At 40.3% G+C, this 16,171-nt stretch overlaps 1 protein-coding gene across 3 annotated transcripts in view; it reads right to left on the bottom strand.

Moving 5' to 3' along the window:
- Positions 1–3,429: 3,429 nt before the first annotated feature.
- Positions 3,430–16,171, bottom strand: part of ogfod1 (2-oxoglutarate and iron-dependent oxygenase domain containing 1) — an 80,138-nt gene continuing 67,396 nt past the window's right edge. The window contains exons 11-13 of one of the 3 annotated variants that reach the window (XM_059992550.1): positions 15,514–15,642; positions 11,894–11,952; positions 3,430–6,076 (exon numbers count right to left, since the gene is read on the bottom strand). In XM_059992550.1, the coding sequence (XP_059848533.1) occupies positions 5,915–6,076; positions 11,894–11,952; positions 15,514–15,642 (350 nt within the window). In that variant the 3' untranslated portion in view covers positions 3,430–5,914. The other 2 variants (XM_059992548.1, XM_059992549.1) reach the window with 2 other exon arrangements.

Below are 16,171 nucleotides of genomic sequence, written 5' to 3' on the forward strand. Positions count from 1 at the left end.
TAAGAGTCTCCTGGATAGGTACATTAGGCTTAGAAAAATAAAGGGCTATCGGTAACCTCAGGTAATTTGAAAAGTAAGTACAAGTTCAGGACAGCATTATGGGCCGAAGGGCCTGTATTGTGCTGCGGGTTTTCTATGTTTTTATGTTACTTTGCTGGTTGACTCATTACTAAAGAAAGCAAATGCAATGTTAGCAGGCATTTCTAGAGGACTATTGAAATTGGTTTATAGTATTATTGTCACATGAATGAAGATAGAAAAAAAACCTCTTCTTGCATATATTTCAGACAGCAAATCATTAGTGCATTGAGGAAGAACAAGGTAATACTGTAACAGAATGTGGAATAAAATGTAACAGTTACATGGTGTTCACTCTCATGCAAATCATTCTTCCATTTGATGCCCTCTCCTCCAACAAAACCCAATCAATATGTGACTTCTAACAGAGAAAACCTCACTGGCAGATAGCTTTTTGAATGCATCAAAAGATTTCTGTTTAAAAGATCTCCCACCTAAGTCTCTGTTCAGTTGTTTCTACTTTTCCATCACTACCTCATTCTTCCTGTTGACCTCAGCTCTTGTGAACAATTACTGTCCATACTCTCTATCAACTTAGAGGTTTGCCTTACAAACTTGCTCAATAACAAACTGATAATCGATACTTTTAATTATTGCATAAAATTATTTCAATAAAGCTACAGTTAAACCATCTGTCTTGAGCTATCTTCTCAAAACTAAGAATAGCTATTCAGAGAAATACAGTACCAGTAGATGTATGCTTACAAGACAACCTGAATAATTCATTACCTATGACTAGATTGACATAAGTAAGACTGGGAGGTGGTGGTGGGATGTATTTGGACATTATTCCCTCAATAGCACTAGCTTCAGCCCCAGTAAGGCTCCCAACTTCAGACTCATTCATGGTGTTACAAAACACACCTATTAAAGGATATTGTTAAAAGTCCAAAATAAAAAAAAATCACCTTAAGTACAATGGAAGTACTCAACTAATTTCCAAAACCCACAGGACAAAAATTGTGCAATGGGAGAAACATCCTCAAAATATTGTATACAAAAACTGAATACTGGGAATCTGAAATAATATAAAATCTCTTCTTCCTTCATAGACTCAGAGACTCTTTCAATTTCAGTTGCTTGCACTTGTCATAGAAAGAAACATAGAAAACCTACAGGACAATACACGCACCGTTGTGCCAAACATATCCCTACCTGAGAAATTACTAGACTTCCCCATGGCCCACTATTTTTCTAAGCTCCATGTACCTATCTAAAAATTTCTCAAAAGATCCTATCGTAACAGACTCCACCACCGTTGCTGGCAGCCCATTCCACGCACTCACCACTCTCTGAGTAAAAAAAACTTTCCCCTGACATCTCCTCTGTATGTCATACTGTATGTTTTATTGTTTTTCCTGATTAAATCTTCAATATCATTTGTCATCCAAGGTTCTCTGATCTTTCTAACTTTTCCTTTCACACCTCCTGGAATCTGTCAACCTGAAACGTAACTAATTCCTTTGAAAGACATTCACAGCTTAGCTGTCATTTCACCATAGGCTACAGAGAACAATTTAGTTACTGTAAATAATTTTCTTCTTTTCCTGTGAAAGCACTTAGCTTTCAATTCATGCTTTTTTAGGATGACTAGGTTTGCTATACAGCAGCTTGGCTAAAACTTAAAACTTCTCCTGACATCACAGTGCTGTTACAAATTATGGATTTGATACATTAAGGACAATACCCTCCCATTTCCAAAAATGGATGTTGCCAATTTTCATCTGAAAACTTAATGTGAATACACATGCTCACAGAACGTTATATTCTGATTCCAATGGACTTGGTTATCAGCACCATCCATATTTGAATCTTACCATGTTTGTGTTAAAAGTCAAATTGAAAGTGTGGAAAGCAAGTAGGTTTAGGTATAGTCCTTATCCTTTAGCTGTACAACCTGATGGGCTGGCAACAGCACCTAATGTTAAATTGAAGAGTATATATTTTTAAATCAATCTGCACAATCTTAATTCATCCTAAATAACCATACAACAATTACAGCACGGTAACAGGCCATCTTAGCCCTTCTAGTCCGTGCCAAACGCTTACTCTCACCTAGTCCCACCGACCTGCACTCAGCCCATAACCCTCCATTCCTTTCCTGTCCATATGCCTGTCCAATTTTTTTTTAAATGACAGTATTGAACCTGCCTCAACCACTTCTACTGGAAGCTCGTTCCACACAGCTACCACTCTCTGAGTAAAGAAGTTCCCCCTCGTGTTACCCCTGAACTTCTTCCCCCTAACCCACAACTCATGTCCTCTTACTTGAATCTCCCCTACTCTCAATGGAAAAAGCCTATCCACGTCAACTCTATCTATCCCCCTCATAATTTTAAATACCTGTATCAAGTCCCCCCTCAAACTTCTATGCTCCAAAGAATAAAGACCTAAGTTGTTCAACCTTTCTCTGTAACTTAGGTACTGAAACCCAGGTAACATTCTAGTAAATCTCCTCTGTACTCTATTGTGTTGACATCTTTCCTATAATTCGGTGACAAGAACTGTACACAATACTCCAAATTTGGCCTCACCAATGCCTTGTACAATTTTAACATTACTTCCCAACTCCTATACTCAATGCTCTGATTTATAAAGGCCAGAATACCAAAAGCCTTCCTCACCACCCTATCCACATGAGATTCCACCTTCAGGGAACTATGCACCATTACTCCTAGATCACTCTGTTCTACTGCATTCTTCAATGCCCTGCCATTTACGTGTATGTCCTACTTTGATTAGTCCTACCAAAAAGCAGCACCTCACACTTACCAGCATTAAACTCCATCTGCCATCTTTCAGCCCACTCTTCTAACTGGCCTAAATCTCTCTGCAAACTTTGAAAACCTACTTCATTATCCATATCGCCACCTATCTTAGTATCATCTGTATACTTACTAATCCAATTTACCACCCATATGACAAACAACATCGGACCCAGTACAGATCCCTGAGGCGCACCACTAGTCACCGGCTTCCAACCTGACAAACAGTTATCCACCACTACTCTCTGGCATCTCCCATCCAGCCACTGTTGAATTCATTTTACTACTTCAATATTAATACCTCATGATTGAACCTTCCTAACTAACCTCCCGTGTGGAACCTCGTCAAAGGCCTTACCGAAGTCCATATAGACAACATCCACTGCTTTACCCTCGTCAACACTCCTAGTAACCTCTTCAAAAAATTCAGTAAGATTTGTCAAGCATGACCTTCCACACAGATAGAACAAGTAGATAGAACAAACTCTGTAGGACATTTTATAAAGGAATTTCTTTTCAAAGCATTATTGTAGAAAACAAGAATTAACTTTCCTCAAGGCAACATATGATGTTTTCAATGTATGACAAGTTATTTATGTATTTCAGATTAGATATACAGAATAGCATCATAACACTCAATTATATAATTAAATATTTTCAATTCATCTGTTTATTTATACATTTCCACACCACAGCTTCTGCAAAGATTTTTTTAGCCTCAAGAAAATCTTTTTGTTTAAACCCTCTTAACATCATTCTGAATGGTAGCCACTACCAAGAATCCAAGTCAATGTGCTCATAAATTCTTAGCCATGACTACAGATATGGCCAGATGACCTTTGTTGGTTAAGGGATTAACATTGGTATGCACTATTAATATGGATCTTTAGGTAATGGTGTGATGTCTTTCATACTGCCTAATCAAACATTGCAGTAATCAGATGCTAAAAAGGCTATAAATTAATACTCATTCACAGGAGAACATGAACTATCATTAAACCAAGCAGATATTTCTTCAGCAATATTCTCCCTCGACTTGAATTCCACTTCACAATATCAAACTTTTAAAAAAATTCTGACATCTTTTATTTATTCTCTTTGCTAGGATTTCATTACCAGTTCAGTTCCAAGCTTTTTGGATTAGCCTTTCATTATCCCAAATTAATAAAAGGTCTCATTATACCTCTAACGGAATCCTCATATCCTAAGAGTCAAAAAGCAATTTAGTAAATCTTCACTAAGGCAAGACTTTAACTCCACTTCCCCCCACACCCGGGAGATCTGGTGACCTAAATGTGTACAACATTCTAGATTTCATTTTGGTAAAGAACTATATAATAGCAATGTCATCCTTGCAGTTATTCATATGCTGTCTTCCAGTAAACGTCAACAGGGCTGATGACTCAAACCTTTGTAGTATTTTCCCATACCACCAGGGTCAGAGGTTATTACCTTATAACCACCAGGCTACTGAACTGACATGGATGACTTTAATCACCTCTAATCTGAACTAATTCTACAACTTACAGATCAGTAGCTTTAAAAACATAGAAAACCTACAGCACAATACAGGCCCTTTGGCCCACAAAGTTGTGCCAAACATGTCCCTACCTAAGAAATTACTAGGCTTACCCATAGCCCTCTATTTTTCTAAGCTCCATGTAACAATCCAAAAGTCTCTTAAGAGACTCTATCATATCCGCCTCCACCACTGTTGACGGCAGCCCATTCCATGCACTCACCACCCTCTGCGTAAAAAACTTACCCCCGACATCTCCTCTATATCTACTCCCCAGCACCTTAAACCTGTGTCCTCTTGTGACAACCATGTCAGCACTGGGAAAAAAGCCTCTGACTATCCACACGATCAATGCCTCATCATCTTACACACCTCTATTAGGTCCCTTCTCATCCCCTGTCACTCCAAAGAGAAAAGGCCGAGTTCACTCAAACTATTCTCATAAGGCATGCTCCCCAATCCAGGTAACATCCTTGTAAATCTCTTCTGCACTCTTTCTATGGCTTCCACATCCTTCCTGTAGTGAGGTGACCAGAACCGAGCACAGTACTCCAAGTGGAGTCTGACCAGGGTCCTATATAACTGCAACATTACCTCTCGGCTCCTAAATTCAATTCCACGATTAATGAAGGCCAATACACCATACACCTTCTTAACCACAGAGTCAACCTGCTCAGCTGCTTTGAGTGTCCTTGGACTTGGACCCCAAGATCTCTCTGATCTTCCACACTGCATGATCGGATAAAGATAAAGATAATATTGCTGATCTGAATACACTGGCCTCTAACACATATGTATCAGCTGTGCTTCCTAATCATTATTGCTTCTCAGTGTCATCATCAAAATCACAATGCTCTGTGCATCATCTTGTTATGGAGGAAAAGGTAAACAAACAACAAAAAACTGGCTTCCCACATAGCATTCAGAGTTTATGGGGCAGAGGGCAGCTGAGTTAACTATCCACTCTCTCAGCCAAGTACTGGTACATGGCAGAGAACAAAGTTGGATAATATAAACTAGAAGAAACATGAACACATACATCCAAAAAATATCTACCACCAAGATTACATCCCTTACAAAGTAAGCATATATTAATAGCAGCATCATCAATTTTGCTGCAGTGATACAGTTACTGCGACGTGCCTTTTACTAAGTAAATTAAACCCAGTGGAGACATTAATCAGAATATACACTTGGAAGCTGAAGATAAATGTTCGCAAAATGCAGTCAACACAAGATGCAAGAAATTAAGGAGGGCTTACTTCAGATTTTTTCAAACACATTTTTAATTAGGAAAAGAAGACCACAAAATAAATTTCAAAGAATTATATGAATTTGAGACTTTAACAGTACCTTTCCTAGGCTAAATAAATCTCTTATTCAAGTCAACAAATTTCTGGCAAAGCCAATTAGCAGCCCATCTGAAATCCAAATGCAACCATAATATATTAAACCTGACACATGTAGCTACAAAATCTTCTCATCTGGAAAACAATGGCAATATGCGTCAAGCCATATTAGACGCAACAACTTAGGAAAGGCAGATGTGCCATCACTCATAATATACAAAGGAAAAGTCCCAGAATCCCTTCTCAACATGCTTCCGGTTACACTGACTGATGCTCCTCTGGTTAACATGTTTCACAAACTTCAAAGTTTCTTTATCTCGGTAGATCAATGCCAATGCGTTGTCTTCTGGACAAAGGGTAAGTAGCTGAAATGCAACATTAGCAAGTAAGAATGAATCTTTTTATAGCAATATGACATTTGATTAATTTTCCTTCTCTCAATCTCACTATTTTTCTTTCTTCTTGGAAAGATCAGAGGGGCATTACCAAACCTCAGGATGTTGCTTTTTTTCCCACTGAGATTTGAAACTTGTTTGATAATGTCTGTGTCATACAGTCTTACTGTTGTGCAGCAGAAATGGATCCTTCAGCCCACTGTATCCATTCCAAACTTTGCGCAAACTGCACTAATTCCTTTTATCCACATCATGTCCGTTTCCTTCTTTGCTTGGCTTTTTTCAGTGTCTGTTCAAATTTTGAAGTTGAAACTTTCAATTTGAACTTCTTTATTCAAAATTATAAGCAAAATTAATTACCAACTCCTGTGGCAGCAAGTTCCTGATAACAATGACTTTGTGTAAATATCTTTGTCTCAAATACCTCAGAAACTTGCTTTTCTCACCATAAACCTTTGCCTGCTTGTACTTAATCCTTTCTACCATGGGGAAATGATGATGACTATCTATATTGCTAATAATTTCATACACCTCTATCAGGTTACTGTTCAGCATCCTTTGCTGCAGAGAAAACAACAGCAGTATCCAGGCTAAATTTTCTTGCACTCTCCCTAGCACAACCATATCATTCTTGTAATATGGCACACAGAAATGCACATAATACTCTAAGAGCTATCCAACCAATGTTTCATAAAGTTGCAAAAATAATATCCCAACTTTTATATTTTGTACATATATATGGTGATTGTTAAGTTCATGGCCTAAGATAAAAGGAGTCAATTTTAAAAACCTAGTACATTTATTTTTCAACACAGTCCCCTCCTACATTTACACACTTAGTCCAGTGGTCATGGAGCGTACGGATCCCTTCTTTGTAGAAGTTGGCATTTTGGACTTCCAGAAAGTGGACCACAGCAAGGGTGATTGATAAGTTCGTGGACTAAGGTAGAAGGAGATGAGTTCTTGTCGTTTTTGAAACGTCTATAACCTTGCACTTTAAGTAACCATTCCATAGAACCATAGAACATGACAGCATGGAAACAGGCCTTTTGGCCCTTTTGGCTGTGCCGAACCATTTTTCTGCCTAGTCCCACTGACCTGCACCTAGACCATATCCTTCCCTACCCGTCTCATCCATGTACAAGTTTTTCTTAAATGTTATTAAGTGAGCCTTCATTCACCACTTCATCTGGCAGCTCATTCCACTCCCACCACTTTTTTGTGAAAAGAAGCCCCCCCCAATGTTCCCTTTAAACTTTTTCCCATTCACCCTTAACCCATGTCCTCTGGTTTTTTTCTCTCCTAGCCTCAGTGGAAAAAGCCTGCTTGCATTCACTCTGTCTATACCAGGCATGGGCAAACTACGGCCCGCGGGCCATATAAGCTTTTTAATCCGGCCCGCAGAACTTGATGAAATTATATTAATAAACCTTGTTAACGTTTTTTCCCCGCAATTCTGGCGTTTTCCCAATAGATGACACACTCTGTATACATTGACCTTTGTTGAGGTGCAGCGTATTACTCCACATTTGCGCTTTACTCTTTGTTCGGCTCAACCTATTTGTGTGAACAGGCGTTCAGCGTCATGAACATCAACAAAGCCAGCCACAGTTCCAAGTTAACTGACCAACAGCTCAGATCCATCCTGAGAATCGCCACAACAAAACTAAATCCAGACTTTGATGCGCTGGCTAAAAAGGGAGACCAACAACACTGTTCCCACTGAAATTAAAAATAAGTTTCTTCGTTGTGTTATGTAAAAAATGAATTTGAAAAGATTTTTTTCAATAAGCCTTACATGTTACATGTCATTTCTGTTAAGTGATGGACATGAGTAGTGCGCAGGTGCACGTACGTTCTCAAAATAAAAAATGCGCTCCAGATCAAATAACGCGCTCCGCATACTGGCGCGCTGTCACTGATCTGTCTTTGTGCTGGTCTTTGTTGAGTTTTGGCACAGTGGACAATTGAATAAGAAGGAGCAGGACAAGTTAACCTGCATCTCCTACCGTTTTTGAAATAAAGACAGTCAGGAGGAGAGTGATGATGATAATATCTTGAAGGATAACAGAATTTTCAGTGCTTTAAAATAATAACTGTTACTATTAAAAAAAGCTGTATTTTATTCATTTAATTTTCAGTGTTTTAAAAGTCATTTCAATAAATAGCTAAATACCATGGGACTTCAAAGACAGATATTTTGTTGTAATGCATTTGTTCATTTTCAATTGAAATTAAAGCACGTGTTTTCTACATATCCCATGATATTTTATTTTCTCTTATGAGGTGTATTACCAAAACACTCCGTCCATCTTCTCCTGGTCTGGCCCCCCCGTCAAATTTTAGAACCCTTTGTGGCCCACAAGTCAAAAAGTTTGCCCACCCCTGGTCTATACCCATCATAATTTTACATACCTCTATCAAATCTCCCCTGATTCTTCTACGCTCCAGGGAATAAAGTCCTAACCTATTCAACCTTTCTCTGTAACTCAGTTTCTCAAGTCCCGGCTACATCCTTGTAAACTTTCGCTGTACTCTTTCAACCTTATTAATATCCTTCCTGTAATTCGGTGACTAAAACTGAACACAATACTCTAAATTCGGCCTCACCAATGTCTTATACAACCTCAACATAACATTCCTCTTATACTCAATACTTTGATTTATAAAGGCCAATGTACCAACAGTTCTCTTTATTACCCTATGTACCTGTGACACCACTTTTAGGGAATTTTGTATCTGTATTCCCAAATCCCTCTGTTCTGCTGCACTCCTCAGTGCCCTACCATTTACCTTGTATGTTATACCTTTGTTTTTCCTTCCAAAGTGCAATAACTCATACTTGTCTGTATTAAACTCCATCTGCTACTGTTCAGCCATTTTTCCAGCTGGTCCAAATCCTTCTGCAAGCTTTTGAGGAAGGGAAAGGTAAGCTTAGGTAGAGGGACAGGTAAATGGGGGAATGGATAAAGGGGTATGATTAGTTTATGATCAATTGTCTCATAGGTACCTTATGTTACTGAGCAGTCAGAAAGGAACTCTACCCGGCAACAGGTGACGCATTAGGCATTGTCTTCTAACTCGCATAATTATAATATTTCCTGTAATGATGAATGTAATAAATTGTGTGGAATTGTGCTCGGAGGTGGACAGTGTCTTTGGGAGATCAGTCTGTAACTTCCCCCATAGAATGCTATGAATAAAAAGTGAAGTTTGACGTAGTATTGCTTGTTTTATGGTTTTATTGAATTCGTGGTACCTTGTGTTATTGCATTGGGTTGATCCGCCTTTGACACTTTGAAAACCTTCTTCACTGTCCACTACACCTCCAACCATCACATCATCAGCAAATTTGCTGATCCAATTTACCACATTAAAATTTGCTGATCCAATTTACCACATTACCATATTCCTGCCCCTGAACCATTCAAGTCTTTGTAATGGCCACAACATCATAGTTCCAAGTACTGATCCACGCTCTAAGCTCATCCATTAGTCCACGGTGCTTCTTGCATTAAAATAGGCACATCTCAAACTACTGGTATGAGTGCATCCCTTCTTTATCACCTGACTATCCAACCTCTCGCACTGTCTCCAAGCTTTCTCTATTTGTGCACCAAAAGCTCCTTCCTCCGTCTCTTCAGTTCGGTCCCCAACCCCCAGCCACAATTCTAGGTTAATGCTCCCAATAGCCTTAGCAAACCTCCCTGCCAGGATATTGGTCCTCCTCAGGTTCAAGTGCAACCCATCCTTTTTGTACAGGTCATGTCTGCCCTGAAAGAGATCCCAATGATCCAGATATCTGAATCTCGGCCCCCTGCTCCAATTCTTCAGCCACACATTTCTCCTCCACCTCACTCTGTTCCTATACTCACTGTCACGTAGCACAGGCAGTAACCCCAAGATTACTACCTTTGACGTCCTGCTTTTCAACTGCCTTCCTAACTCCCTGTAGTCTGTTTTCAGGACCTCCTCCCTTTTTCTACTTATGTCATTGATACCTGTTTGTACCACGACCTCTGGCTGTTCATCTTCCCACTTCAGGATATCGTTGACGCAATCAGAAACATCTTGGACCCTGGGAGGCAAACTACCATCTGTGTTTCTCATCTGCGTCCACAGGATCGCTCCCTAACCCCCTAACTATAGAGTCCCCTATCACTGCTGCCTTCTTCCATTCTCTACCCTTCTGAGCCACGAGGCCAGACTCTGTTCTAGAGGCATGGCCACAATTGCTTCCCCCAGGTAGGCCATTCCCCCCCCGAACAGTACCCAAACAGGAGTACTTACTGTTAAAGGGGACACCCACAGTGGTACTCTCTCGTATCTTCCTTGTGCCCTTCCCTCTCCTGACTGTTACCCACTTATCTGTCTCTCGAGGCCCCAGTGTGACTACTTGCCTATAGTTCCTCTCTATCACCACCTCACTTTCCCAGACCAGACGAGAGTTGAAGGGTTGAAGGCTGAAGCTTGAAGTATTCTTGAATAAGTATTCCCAAGTCGCTTTACAAGGAAAGCGGGAGGGAGGGAGGGGAGGAGAGACAGTTATAGATAGATAGGTAGATACAGAAAGAGAGAGGGACAGTTATAGATAGATAGTGAGAGAGAGGTAGTTATAGATAGAGGGAGATAGAGATAGAGAGGGGGACAGAGATATAGAGGGGATAGAGACAGAGAGGGAGAATCAGAGGGGGAGCGAGAGGTAGAGAAAGAGAACAAGAGGCTGAGAAAGAGAGAGAGGCAGAGAGAGAGAGAGAGAAAGAGGCAGAAAGAGAGAGAGAGACAGTGAGAGAGAGGCAAAAAGACAAGAGTCAGAGAGGGAGGCAGACAGACAGGGAGGCAGAGTAAGGGGAGACAGCGAGACACAGAAAGTGACTGAGAGAGAGAGTGACAGAAACAGAGAGAGAGAGACCGAGATTGAGAGACAGGCAAAGAGAGTGGCAAGCACAAGCCAGGCAGATTGACGCACAGGCAGGTGCAGACACAGGCACAGGCAAATACACACAGAGACAGAGAGACAGAGAAAGGGTGCCTAAGACTTTAGCAGAGCACTGTAGTAATTTATGTATTGCACTGTACTGCTGCCACAAAACATGCGTGATAATAAACCTGATACTGATACGGGTTTCTATTGTGGATCGAAAGTGAGAAAGGGGCAGGGAGAGGGGGATCGTCGTTGAGAATAGCAGAAGAGAAGGGGATCATCATTGGGAAACGAGGAAGGGAGAGAAAAGGGAGCAGGAAGCACCAGACTGACATTCTGTAATGATCAATAAACCAATTGTTTGGAATTAAATTACCTTAGCTGGTGTTTTAAGGCTGGATGTGTCTACACCCGCACCACCTCCACCGACCCTGGCACTTCTCCCTGCCACCTGTCCCATACCCCTCCCACGGCACTCCACCTTCCCCATACCAAACATCTTTTACTCCTGCCAGATTTACAAACTTACTCTCCACTCCACATTGGCAAGTACAGTACTGTGCAAAAGTCTTAGGCACCCTCGCTATATATATGTGCCAAGGAGTTTTGCACAATACTGTATGTCTGTGGTGTCTGATGTTGAAAGACCCTAAACAAACAATGAATCTCGGTTACATTACTGATGATGTATCTCAAGGTATCCTAAAATGTATCTCAGCATCAGGCAATTATCTGTTGGGATTCCAAAACCACAGCATTCATTACACTGATTTTATTAATTTGAATATCCTTTGGATATCCGCAAGAATGTAAGTTTTTTAAATTTCTTGTCAGATCAGAATTTGAACGAATTTAGTTCATACCTCTTCATCTTCCCCTTTTGCAATGTATGAAGTGACACCACCAAATTCCTCATGCCAGTCTGAAAGCAGAAATGCACACAAGATAATATTTTCTAATAAAATCACTTGCTGGTACTTTCCAATACATTGTTTTTCTCTCTCCCACCATGGCTTGGACAAGCTAGGTATCCAGTAATGTTGTCCAATGATTATTGAGTAGCATAGTGGCATGTGTAGCACATACTGGACGCTGCCTTCAATATACTTGTCTCCACCACTAAACCAATCAGCAAATCTATTAGGCAAACCATCCCATAGAGGCAATCAATTCAAATGCAACCATTTCACAGGAAGGGGTTCCCAACCCAACCTGTTTTGGCTAGTAGTAGAAGTCTCTCAGTTCTTAATACAATGCAAATAAACTTTGTTCCAGAACCACCATTTATTACATGTATTGTTATTACAAAAGTATATTGCTATGTACTAGGGTAGAGCCAAGGTGAGAAATTCCACCTCAAAAGACATTAGAACTCAACTGTTGATTGTAACATTGAGGGTGATAATTTGAAGAAATCACCCAAAGCAATTGTAATGCCATTCAATTAGAGAGAGATTTGATACTAACCCCAATAGCACCATCTAACAAAAATATACCAATTGTGCTGGCATCACATATATAATCCCAATATCTTTTTTGGCTAGAGAAGTATCGCATTATTTTGATAACCTTTAGCATCATCAATCCTGGTGATAACATTGTTTGCAGTTGTAACAAATATACTGCATTTCCAATAAAAAGAGAATGGTACTTAAAACAAAATCTATGCAATATTCTGATATTTGAAAGTGCATGTGCTAAGAAAATTCCTACTAGTTTGTGGGATCATGAATTCAATTTTCCACAGACCAGGCTACATCTATAATTGTATCAACAACATTTATAATCAAATAGTGTTAATCATCAATAAATCTGAGGAACTAACCCATCAGTCACTCAACTGCTGCCAATCATTGGCATTGCAAAAATATTTAGTTTCAGTAGTCGGCTAAAATTACACAATACAGGAGAAATGCTAGCTTTTGCACACAATATTTTGAGAATCTGGGTGAGAGGAGGAGTGAAAGCCATCAAAAGAAGAGGGCTACATGCAAAATCACAATGCAAGGTATGTGTCTAGGGAGGAACTCAAACTCATTGAAGTAAACAATGTCTTTTGAAGTGTGCAGTTCCATTGTTTCTTGGAAATTTATTTTAATTATTTAGCGATGAAAGCGCAGAGTAGGCTCTTCCAGCTACACTGCCCCAGGAGCCACTGACAGCCCTGATTAACCCAAACCTAATCATGGTATAGTTTATTACAATGACCAGTTAACCTACCAGTATGTCTTTGGACCTGGGAGGAAACTGGAACACCTGGGGAAAACCCACTCATTCAAAATGTAGGACCCATAGACACTCCATACAGAACAGTGCTGGAAATGGACTCTGAAATGAGTTGCTTGGGGCTGTGATATTGTTGCACTAACTGCTACGCTATTATGGTACCCTGAAGACAACTGAATCACAAAAAAATGAAAATTGCATCTTCTGCCATCTCAACTTCATCCATTCAGAAAACCCAAGTTTCTCCTTTTCAGCATTCATTTCATAACATCTCATTGAAACCTTTTGAATGTTGAAAGGTCCAGACAGAGTAGATGTGGAAAGGATGTTTCCCATGGTGGGAGAGTCTAGAACAAGAGGGCACAGCCTCAGGATAGAGGGGCGCACTTTCAAAACTGAGATGCAGAAAAATTTCTTTAGCCAAAGGGTGGTGAATTTGTGGAATCTGTTGCCACATGCAGCTGTAGAGGCCAGGTCGTTGGGTGTTATGGTAGAGATTGATTCTTGATTAGATATGGCATCAAAAGTTATGGGGAGAAGGCCAGGAACTGGGGTTGAGGAGAAGGAAAAAAAAGGATCAGCCATGACTGAATAGCGGAGCAGACTCGATGGGCCAGATGGTCTAATTCTGCTCCTGTGTCTTATGGTCTTATAAAATGTCCACCATTTTCACAGCTCCACAGCTCTCTGCATTTTTCTTCTTAATATAAGACCATAAGGCAATAAGACATAGTAGCAGCAATAGGACATTTGGCCCCTAGGGTCTGCTCTATTTCATCATTGCTGATCTATTTCCCTCTCAGCCCCAATCTCCTACCTTCTCTCCATAGCCCTTCATGCCCTGACTAATCAACAATCTATCAACCTCAATGACTTGGCCTCCACAGCCATCTGTGGCAATGAATTCTACGGATTCACCACTCTCTGGCTTAAGAAATTCCTCATCTCCATTTTAAATGGACATTCCTCTATTCTGAGGATGTGTCCCCTGGTCTTAGACTCCCTTACCGTAAGAAACATCCTCTCCACATCTATTCTATCGAGGCCTTTCAACATTTGATAGAGTTCAATGAGATCCCCACTCATTCTTCTAAATTCCAGTGAGTATATGCCCAGTCATCTCACTCCTTATATAATAACTCTTCAATCCTGGAATACTTTTCATGAGTCTCCTTTGAACCTTCACCAATATCAGCACATCCTTTCTTAGATAAGAGGACCAAAACTTAACGTTACATCCTTGTTTTTATATTCTAGTTTTCTCAAATGATTGCCAACATCGCATTTGTCTTTCTCACCACCAAATCAGTCTGCAAATTAATTTTTAAGGAATCCTGCATGAGGACTCCCAAGACCCATTGCGCTTCAGATTTTTGAATTTTCACGCCATTTAAAAAATAATGTATGCTTTTAGTTCTTTGACCAAAGTTCACAACCATACACCCACTGACACTGTATTTCATCTGCCACTTCTTCACCCATCTGTCCAAATCCTTCTGCAGTCTCTCTGCTTCCTCAAAACTACCTGCCCCTCTACCTATCTTTGTATCATCCTCAAACCTGGCCATCGATTCCATCATCCAAATGCAAATTTTACATTTAATGTAAAAACAAATGGTCCCAACACAGACCCCTGTGGAGCACCAACAGGCACCAGCAATCCTCTACCCTTTGCATCCTGCAAACCAGCCAATGCTCTGTGCATGCTAGAACCTTTCCTCTAATAGCATGGGCTCTTAACTTAAACAGCTTCATGTGAGTCACCTTAACAAAAGCCCTCTGAAAATCCAAGTACACAACATCCACTGAATCTCCTTTGTCAACCCTGAAACCACATCCTTAACAATCAACTCCAACATATTCCCAAACACTGAAGTCAGGCTAATTGGCCCATAATTTCCTTTCCTCTGCCTCTTTCCCTTCTTGAGGAGTGGAGTGGAGTGACATTTACAACATTCCAGTCCTTTCTGAAACCTTGCCAGAATTTAGTGATTCTTGGAAGATCACTACAAATGCCTCCACAATCTCTGCAGCTACCTCTTTCAGAACCATGGGGGAAAAGTAGACTGTTAGTATAAGAGTTCCCTTTTTTAAACGGCACTCTGTAATAGGCTTTAAAGTCAACGGTTGGTCAGCCTCCTTGATGACGTCCAGTTACTCTACAACACAGATCCCAAAATCACTAGATGAGTAATCACACTAAAATCACACTAGATGAGTATTGCACTTGTTGTAGACCAAAATCATTGACATTTACCTTCGCAGCCACAGCTCAACAACAAGTCCAGGGCAAACTCCGTGTTTTCCATATTGGTGTCGTGTATAAGCGTGTAGTATCCATTTTTCCAATTTCGTAGCTCTCCTCGGCAAACAGGAACACCAGGTTCTGTAAAAGAAAAACATGACTGATGCACTTTTACGTTCTTTACTTGCTACTTATTGAGTATGTGTAGAACCAGTCTCCAGCTATCGTTAATTTCATTGTCTTACCCACGCTTTACTTAGATGTCGTGGCCAGCACACAAAATGGCAGAGCTACTCGGGTGTATTTAAAAAAACCTGCCGGATGACCTACAACTGCGATTTTCTTCCCCAATTTTTATTTGTACTGTACTTTACTCTATTCAGTGATATCACTTTGAAGCACAAAGTCAGCACGCCCACATGCCACCAGCAATCAACTGAGAACCACCTGTGCCAAGTGTATTGATAGTGCAGTGACCAGTTATTCAGCCAAAGTAATGAAGCCAAAATTTCCCTGCAGTCATCAACTTTATGAGGGAATTTAGAGGGTTAGTGATAATGTGTGATTGCTGAATGTTCTAGTAGAAGGGGATATGTCGATAAAAGGGAGTGTGGAAAACCAAGTATTTTTTAAACGTACTGCAAGATGCTGAACTAATTAATGACCACTC

The sequence above is a fragment of the Hypanus sabinus genome, chromosome 17, assembly GCF_030144855.1.
Source record: "Hypanus sabinus isolate sHypSab1 chromosome 17, sHypSab1.hap1, whole genome shotgun sequence".
Classification (NCBI taxonomy): Eukaryota; Metazoa; Chordata; class Chondrichthyes; order Myliobatiformes; family Dasyatidae; genus Hypanus; species Hypanus sabinus.